The sequence below is a fragment of the Nansenia antarctica genome (assembly GCF_963989245.1).
Source record: "Nansenia antarctica genome assembly, chromosome: 2".
NCBI classification, from domain to species: domain Eukaryota; kingdom Metazoa; phylum Chordata; class Actinopteri; order Argentiniformes; family Microstomatidae; genus Nansenia; species Nansenia antarctica.
In genome coordinates this window covers 22,083,145-22,093,144 of record NC_137675.1, presented here as the reverse complement: position 1 = coordinate 22,093,144, position 10,000 = coordinate 22,083,145, and the positions used below count along the sequence as shown (strand labels likewise).

Genomic DNA, 10,000 nt, shown 5'->3' with positions numbered 1-10,000 from the left:
TTAGTATTTTTCGCTCTAGGCACAGGGTCAGCCATCGACGGCAACCCTGGAGCAATTATGGTTTAAAGTGCCTTGCTCAAGGGCACATGCAGCTTCCTCCTGAGGCTGGGATCGAACCAGCGACCTTCCGATCGCTAGCCGGCCTCTCTAACTTCTAGCGCCACCGCCTCCGCCGCCCGTTTGATCACTATCAAAACTGTTCGTCTGGGATCGAACCGCCGGCCTTGCGATCACTAGATAGCTCTACCTCCTGAGGCACAGCCGCCTCCATTTTATCACTATCAAAGTTGTTAGTCAGCTCTGCACTTACATTTTTAGGTGCTTTTTCTGACCTTTGAAAAGAACTCCCTAAAAGCAATTATTAGCATTAGCCAGAGTTCTCCTGCAGAGTTGTTATGGTATAGAGTCTGTTCATGTAGCCATCAGGAAAGGTTAGGAGAACTTGACAGAGAACTGATTACAATTCAGGGCCTTTGGGCATAACAGTCTGTCAGTCTTTGGATCTACCCACACACACACACACACACACGCACACACACACGCACACACACACACACACACACACACACAAACAAATACGCACGCACACCCATATGCACGCACACACACACGCACCTTATGGATCGAACACATGCACGTACGCACTATGGATCACACACACACACCCACACGCACACACCCACACGCACGCACGCACAAACGCGCACACACACACACACACACACACACACACACACGCACACTATGGATCGAACACATGCACGTACGCACACTATGGATCACACACACACACACACACACACACACACACACGCACACACACACACACACACACGCACACACACACACACACACACAGAGCTTTCCCTGACTCGGCTGTCCTCGGTCCAGAGCAGCAGGAGTGGAAGGGCAAACATTTCCTCCTTTTTTTCCTATGTCTTTCTCTCCCTCTTTCTCTCCCTCTTTCTCTCCCTCTTTCTCTCCCTCTTTCTCTCCCTCTTTCTGTCCCTCTTTCTCTCCCTCTTTCTCTCCCTCTTGCAAAGTACATTTGTCTAAAGTAAGTGAATAATTTTGACATCAGTCATCATAAGAAAAACAAATCTATGCTAGGACCAGGGGCCACTCTCTCTCTCACACACACACACACGCACACACACACACACACACACACACACACACACACACACACACACACACACACACACACCGATTCGCTGTCTCACTCTTTCTGTTTCACCAAGATGACGAAAGAAAGAGTCATAAAAAAGACTATGGAAAATGCAGAATGGTAAAATATATTCAGGAACTCAACACACACACACACACACACACACACACACACACACACACACACACACACACACACGCGCACACACACACACACACACACTCGGCTCCACTATCCCATGCTCCCCTGGGAGCTGATTCCTGTCCCTTTTCTGCTTCTGACAGGTAAAAGAATGGTCTCTCTCTCTCTCGTTCCTTCTCTGCTTCGCTGAGTTATTCTTATACCGGCAAAACATGAAATAAGCAAACAAAACAAGTGAGCAAAATTGAATCAGCCAAACCTATTGGAATTTGAAAGAAAGTGAACCAGGAGAAGAATACTAAGTTGAGAGACGGCTACAGTGAAGAGAGGTAGAGAGAAAGAGAGAGTGGGGGGGATAGGGAGGGAGGGAGGGAAGAGGGTGAGGGAGAGAGAGGGAAGGAGGTTAAGGACATAAGGGCAGGCCACGTTTAATTAAAAGGTCGTCTCTCCTTCTCTTTCGGCAGACTTTCGATCCGCCGCGTTCCGTAGCTCTTCAGCGTGTGTGAGGAAACACTGAACCCAGACACAGAACCACCCCGCCATCCGCCCCCCCACCCCCGCCCATTCTCCGCCCATAAACACACACACACACACACGCACGCACTGCCTCGCGACTCGACACCGATGTTTTTCTAATTACGGGTGATAAACTGCCTTTCGACAGCCGCGGCAAACTCTCGGAAACTGGCTAACATCTGGTGTAGAGATAGCGGCGGTAGCACGCGGTCGCACACCCGAGCGCAGGAGACGACGAGAGAGAGAGAGAGAGAGAGAAAGAGAGAGATATATATACAATAACAAATCCATTTCATGCGTTTGAGGAGAGGGAGACGGGAGCATCCATCACGGCGTCGGGCGGAGGGGCCCCCGTTCTTGCGGGCCTGTTAACTCATTTCGGAGAGGGAGAGAGACGGTCACTGACAGATGTGACGGGTGTAAAATGAGAAACGATACCGGGGCCCGGTGTGATGAATGAACGGTCTTATTCTATCTCTCTCTCTCTCTCTCTCTCTCTCTGTCTCTCTTTCTTTCACTTTTCTTCGTTTGCTTCCTTGTCTTTAGTTTAGTCATCTGTTTTGTTGGGGATGTTGTTGTTTTTTCCGCAGGGAGTATGGAGCAGGGAGTGATGGGAAACTTTGGTGGATGGAGGGGCGGGGGGGCGGTGGATGGAGGGGCGGGGGGGGTTATATCATGAGACAGAAAGATGAGCGTCTCTCTGGGCGTGTCGTCTACCCGTCTCGTCCATAGAGAAGATGTCTCTGGTTCTCTACTGTGTCTCATCAGCAGGTGCAGGACTGTGTGGTTCTGTTGTGCAGGTAGGTAGTCATTAAAGTTGCTAACACACGGAAGGAAAAAAAACACCACAAGAACATCTCTGTCTGTCTGTCTGTCTCTCTCTCTCCCTCCCTGTCTTCGTCTCTCTCCCTCTCTCTCTCTCTCTCTCTCTCTCTCTCTCTCTCTCTCCCTCTCTCTTCCTCCCTCCCTCCCTCTCTCCCTCTCTCCCTCTCTCTTCCTCCCTCCCTCCCTCCCTCTCTCCTTCTCTCTCTCTCTTTTTCTCACCGTCAACACGGTGACACCAACACCCAACACCTCATTTTCCTCACCGTCAACAACAACACATCATTTCCTCTCTTTCTCCCTCCCTCCCTCCCTCTCTCCCTCTCTCTCTCTCTCTCTCTCTCTCTCTCTCTCTCTCTCTCTCTCTCTCCCTCCCTCTCTCTCTCTCTCCTTCTCGTCACCGTCAACAACAACGCACCATTTCCTCTCTCTTTCTCACACACACACACACGGCCACCCCTCCCCGCCTCCCCCTCCACCCTCTCTCCTCCTCCTCACCTTCTTCTGCTCCCTCCAGCGCTGGCGCAGCTTGGCGTCGAGGCGCTGGGCCGCCGTGCCCCACTGGGACGCCAGGCGCCGCATGCGGGTCTTCATGAAGCTCAGGGACTCCTTCCCCGTGCCCACCTGCTCCATCAGGGACGACAGGTCCGTGCGGAACGCAGCCTGGGTGGGGGAGGGAGGGAGGGGAGGGGGGGAGGGAGAGGAGGGAGGGGAGGGAGGGAGGGGAGGGCGGAAGGGGGGAGGGAGGGAGAGAGGGAGGGAGGGAGGGAGAGAGAGAGAGGGGGGGGAGGGAAGGGGGAGGGAGGACAGGGAGAGAGAGAGAGGGAGAGAGGGAGAGAGGGACGGAGAGGGAGAGAGAGAGAGAGAGAGGGGGGGAGGGAAGGGGGGAGGGAGGACAGGGAGGGAGAGAGAGATGTGTATTAGTTCATTCGTGATCTGAACCGTTGTTCAGGATGAGGCTTTTTCTTCCCCCGTGTTGAGGGCAGTGAGGAGAGAGATATGTTATGGAACATAGCCGGGAAGGAGGGAGGCAGGGAAAGAGGGGAGGAGGGGAGGAGGGGGGAGGGGAGATGGGCTGGGAGAAGGGAGGGGGGGCAGGTAGAGGGCAGGAGGGGGGGCAGCAGGGAGAGGAGAAGACAGAAGATTTCCTTTCCTAAATTGATATCATCATCTTCTACTCCTCTGCTTTGGCTTCAAACATGGAGACTAGTGTCATGACATAAAGATGATTGGAATAATTTGACTGAGAAGAGAGAGCAGTGATTGTGAGGCACAGAAGAAGACTGCCAAGGATATTTGACAGCGCAAGCACAAGCTAGCGAGAGAGAGAGAGAGAGAGAGAGAGAGAGAGAGGGAGAGAGAGATGCGAGATAGAGAGTGGGAGGAAGGAGAGAAGAGGAGTGGAGAACAAGGGGTCAACTGCAAGAGTTCAGCATCTTAACCTGATACAGCAGGCATTACATCACGCCTGCCCGCCCACACACACACACACTGACGGGCCAAGGCAAAGACACAGTCAATACTCTTATACCACTGCAGAACCTGGGTAGACTGTGTGTGTGTGTGTGTGTGTGTGTGTGTGTGTGTGTGTGTGTGTGTATGTGTGTGTGTGTATGCAGGGGCGTGTCCAGGGGGGGGCCAGGGGTGGCCCGTGCCACCCCTGAAATCTGATTGGCCACCCTAGGTGCCACCCTGATTGATTGGCTATCTGCCTAGTCACTCAGAGCAGAGGCCACTTCGCACCACGAGACAAACTTTTCGAACAGAACACCTTTTTGATCAGCGGTGAGGTTTGATTGATTGATTGAAAACTTTATTAGAATGTTTGCAGAAGTAGGTACATGAAAGTACATATGGCAGGTGTGCTGGTCTTGGCGCTCCTGAAGAAATGTGAGTACCATTAATGGTTAGACTTTTGCATAGCTACATATAGGCTACGGTGTTGTGCTAGTGGTTAAAACGTTTTAGCTGTAACATTATATTTTGTAGTAGGCTACTCTGGTCTCTCATCATCCGATCTCAGCTTGCTAGTAAACCTGTCGTCGAAATGCTAGCTAATGCTAACGTTAGGCTATAGGCAGTGATGCCGGTAACGCGATACTAAGTATCGCGATACTCTAATCTGATTACTTTTCCCAGTAACGAGTATTCTATCGCGATACTATTTCCAAATCAGTAATCTGATTAAAGTTACTTATTCGAGTGACTGTGCGTTACTATTGCGTTACTACCTCATAACTTAGGCTAAATGCAGTATTTCTTTGTAATGTTCGATAGTAAACAAACATTTATTGCTTTTCTCGCGTCTTGGGGAGTGACGTCAGTGATCACGTTTTCAACACGAGGTGCAGCAGAATCGCTCACGTGTATCACCACGCTGATTGCACAGTGTAAACAGAAGCGTATAATGGAGCGAGAACAGAGATATGCGTTAAATAGCTGGAAATATAGGGATTATTTTGAGTTTGTGTCAGCAAAGGATGACAAGAACATAAATGTTCGTTGTACACTCTGTGCTGGAAAGAAAATATTGTCCTGTGGTAAAACCACAACATCAAATTTAAAGAAACATTTGGAATCTCTGCACAGCACAGTCAAGCTCGCGGAGAAAGTCCCAGAGACCGCGGCCTCGACTTCTGCGGGAGGTCCCACACCGCTCAAGCAACAAAAGCTGGACTTCAGTAGGCCTACAAAATCACAACCTGTAAGTGTGGGAGAGTTGAATAAATTGGTCGGGCGGTATGTTGTAGAGGAAATGCTGCCCATAAACACAGTTGACTCGCCCTCTTTCCGTGCCATCATTAACAAGATCCCCACTACTACCAATGCCGAGCTACCTCACAGAACATCTTTTTCTTCGTACTTGGAGAAGGAGTATGCAGAGATGGAAAAACATCTGAAGGCTGCGCTGAACGAGGTCGACTATGTGTCAACTACAGCGGACATTTGGACAGCTAACAATAGGAGCTATATGGGAGTAACGCTCCACTGGATTAGTAGATCCACATTAGACCGCAACAAGGCTGCATTGGCGTGTAGGAGAATCCGCGGTAGACACACGTATGATGTTATTGGTGCAGAAATCGAAAACATTCACTCTTCATATGGACTAATCAACAAAGTAGTAGCAACAGTGACAGATAATGGATCTAACTTTGTCAAGGCATTTCAAGTCTATCAGCCTGCTGTCACAGAGTCCGATGATGAGACGGTGGAGGAGGCCACGGATGATGTCACTTTTTTAGATGTGTCAGAAATCCTATCAGCTGAGGATGATAGTGATGGCCAGCTGATTCTTCCCCCGCACCAAAGGTGTGCTTCACATACCCTCAACCTTATTTCTACAAGTGATGTGGAGAAGTACATCACTTCCAAACCAGAGAGCAAGGCTGTGTATAGGAGCAGCACAGCAAAATGCACAGCTCTCTGGACGAAAGCAAGCCGATCTACCGTTGCGTCAGAAACGGTGGAGGAGGTTAACAAAAGAAAGCTCCTGGTACCGACATCCACAAGGTGGAATTCCTTTTACGAAGCCATAAAGAGAATCGCAGAAATCCCCATGAATGAGCTGACTACTCTGTGCAACAAGCTGGGAGTGAAGTGCTTCAAAGACCAGGAGTACCAGTACCTGCATGAGTACTGTACCGTCATGAAGCCTCTAACTATAGCACTGGATATCCTACAAGGTGACTGTCCGTATGGGACTTTACTGCCCACACTTGAAGTCCTGATGCAGAAGACCCTTGCTGTGAAAGACACCCTATCCAAGATGACTGCAGGCCTTCCAGATGCCATAGTGCAGGTATGCTATGTTGTTCCATCTTAAAGATAAATAAATACATTTTCATTGCACTATTCATGAACATGGAGCAGAGTCACACCATACTGCAGTATGTAGGTTGTCAGTTGCACAAACTAATTGCATACATAATTAGTAAATAAAGGTATAAATAATAGACCTTATAGGCTACAACTAGATAATAATAAACATATCAAATTATATCTTTCAGGCTATCCAGACTCGTTTTGCCAGTGTGCTGGACAACAAAGATGCCCTTCTCGCAGCTGCTAGTTGTCCAAAATTCAAACTCCGATGGCTGAGAGATGAAGGTAGGAGGGAGCAAGTAAAGGAGCTTCTCACAGCAGAATGTCGCAAAACTGCTCCTGCAGCACAGAGCCCTGCCAGTGTACCCACCACGACTGCCAACCAAGGCGAGATGGACTTTTTTGCTTTTGAGGCGGAGCCAGAGGAGACCTACTCGGCAGAAAAGGAAGTCATGGACTACTTGAGGTCAGGGCATGAGCTTCAGATTCTGAATCAGTATCCAAACATTAAGAACATTTTCTTGAAGTATAACACTCCAACCCCATCTAGCGCTCCTGTAGAGCGGCTCTTTAGTCTGGGAGGTTTGGTGCTCACGCCTAGAAGGAACAGACTTTCTGACAAGAGGTTTGAGAAGCTTCTGTTAATGAGATACAACCACTGGTTTACTCGCCCCTTTCCACTGTTTCACTCATAGTGTGTTCATGGCCTCCATAGCGTGTTCATGGCCTCCATAGCGTGTTCATGGCCTCCATAGCGTGTTCATGGCCTCCTTCCAGTCTTGACAGCTGAGTTCACTCTTCATTGATAAACTCAGACTCACCCAGTTTAGGATTAGGATTATATTAGGATCATATCTGAATGGTCAGGGTAGGTTTTAGGTTTTGTGAAACCACTCCTTGCTAGTTACTGTGTTAAATAAAGATTATATTTATTTTATTGTTTAAAAACAAGTATTTATGTTGGGTGAGGCAAAGAAAGACTCTTTATTTTGTTGTTTTAAGTTATTGTTTAAAGTTAAATTATGTAATTTAAGTTACTGTTAAAATAAAGTGAGTTTTGGCAAAACCAGTTTTCATTTTTATGTTGCGGGGGGGGGGGGGGGGGGTCGGGTGCCTAGGCAGCTGCCAATAGTAACTAAAAAAGTAACTAGTAATCTAACTTAGTTACTTTTTAAATCAAGTAATCAGTAAAGTAACTAGATTACTTTTTAAAGGAGTAATCAGTAATCAGTAATCAGAATACTTTTTCAAAGTAACTGTGGCAACACTGGCTATAGGCTAGGTAACGTCAGCTATATACATTTGAATGCTTGAGTATGTTTTGTTTGTGTATTGTGCAAGTTATAAAGTGACATGTGTTATGTGATGGTTAATGTTACAGTATGAAAAGAAATCAGAGCATTCAGGGTTTCTTCCAAAGAAAAAAACCCAAAAGGACAGAGCAGCAGGACAGAGAAGCCAGAGCTAATGTTAGTCAGTCAGAGGATGAGCCAGCTGGAGGATGTAGACCCAGTTAGCCCACAGCAAGAGCCTCCAGCTTCTGCTGTACACATGGGTATGTATGTAACATTCTGATAGCTCCAGATGTATTTTTAGTAAGCACTTATTTGATAACCGTGATAATGTAACATTGTGATTAATTGCTATACATTTAAACTAAAGCCGAATCTTGTCGATTAAGCCTGTAGGGGTATTCATATATTGTATTCATTTGAGTTGGTAGCTAACATCGGCCTACTTACAAAAAAGGCTGATTTTGTCATTATGACCATTTCTGTGATTTTGTAGAGTCAAACAAGGATACTGATGATGAAGGCTGCACATCAGCTTCACCTGCACATCAGGGTATGTTGTACAGTATACAATACATACAATATAAGCCATCTACTTCTCTGCTTTCAGGTTGTTATGAATACAACTATTACTACTATTACTATAACTACTACTATTAAATTGATACAACTATTACAATTCCTGCATTGCTTTTTTCAATTACCTGTTTACTTCAGTAGATGTGGCTTTGAATTTCTCGTAATCTGATTTCATTATTTGCCAAAACCAAGTTTACAATGGCAGCTTCCTGTACCCCGGTGAACATTTGGCATTTTTTCCCCCACAGTAGAGTAAATTGTACAGGAAACTTGAAACTTTACAGTTAAGAGAAGCAATTAGAAAAAATTGTAAGAAAAAGAAAGGAGAGGCAGCTAGTTTTTTATGTTAATGTAACATATGTTTAAGAATTATTGTTTTTCCTTGTACCTGTACAGTGTACAGTGTTTTTTGTTTTGTTTTGTGTTACAATTGGAGTGCCTGCATGTTATAGTGTACAAAATATGCTGGTTTGTTTAAAGAATAAAAAACATCTGAGTTTAATATTACATTTGTATGGAGCCACTCTGTTGTGTTGTGATTGGTAGCACTGGGACTTTTAAACAGGGATTGTTATTTTAGGGTGTGTTCTCACTAGAACATTTGCTTCACTTGGAATCAGAGTTTAGGATGAAATTCGCTTTGCTCTGCGTTGTTTGGAGCTGTGAGAACGCACATTCGAAGTCACTCCCGGAGCAAACAACCAACACATGCTCCGGCGCTTGAAAAGGGTGGTTTCGCTCCGGTTAGAAACGACGCATCGAGGCTGTCCATAGGAAAACAACAGTGCATGCGTGTTGATCTGGATAAGAGCGGGACGAACGGGCAGTTTTCTATTTTCCTGACCAATCAACTACCACATCTGTTGCTTCAATTGCCTATGTTACTTTGTTTACATAAAGGGCTGTGAGAACGCAAATCAGAAATAATTTATGCAACAATGTTGCAAACTTATCCGCTTGCTCTGGGTCATGATTCAGATTTTCATGTAAGAACATGACCTTAGTAGCCCAATTAAAGTATACAATGGGGAGTGGAGACAGAAATGGTAATAAAAAGCACAAAATGGTGTGTACAAATTCACCAGAATGCAGGGAATTAAGTGTTAAATTCTCAAAATTGTGCCACCCATGCATAACAAGGTGCCCCACCTGGGCCACCCCAGTGAAAAAGGTCTGGACACGCCACTGTGTGTATGTGTGTGAGTGTGTGTGTGTGTGTGTGTGTGTGTGTACACATATGCAGCGCAGAAACATAGACGCTACAAAACACACCTCACACATTATGCATACAAACACACACACACACACACACACACACACACACACACACACACACACACAAACACACACACACACACACACACATCCTAAAGAGCTGAGCATGCTATAATAAATGGCCTAGATTACCTGGGTCACAATTCACAAAGCTTCTACTGTAAATGGGAACAGTGCCAAGCACTAATAAGCAATGTAATGAAAGGAGTAGAGCAGACACACACACACACACACACACGCACACACACACACACACACACACACACACACACACACACACACACACACACACACACACACACACACAAAGCTTCTGGTCTGGAATCCATGTCTGTTCAGAGATCCTTGCATGGTTAATAGCTGCTGCATTGGTTGTGTTGAA

At 46.5% G+C, this 10,000-nt stretch overlaps 1 protein-coding gene across 1 annotated transcript in view; it reads right to left on the bottom strand.

The window, feature by feature from the left end:
• Positions 1-10,000, bottom strand: part of LOC308151649 (alpha-1,6-mannosylglycoprotein 6-beta-N-acetylglucosaminyltransferase B-like) — a gene marked incomplete at both ends in the record, with an annotated part of 128,755 nt that overhangs the window by 62,530 nt on the left and 56,225 nt on the right. The window contains one exon of the mRNA XM_080524557.1: positions 3,146-3,310. Within this exon, the coding sequence (XP_080380683.1) occupies positions 3,146-3,310 (165 nt within the window). The remainder of the gene's footprint in view (positions 1-3,145; positions 3,311-10,000) is intronic.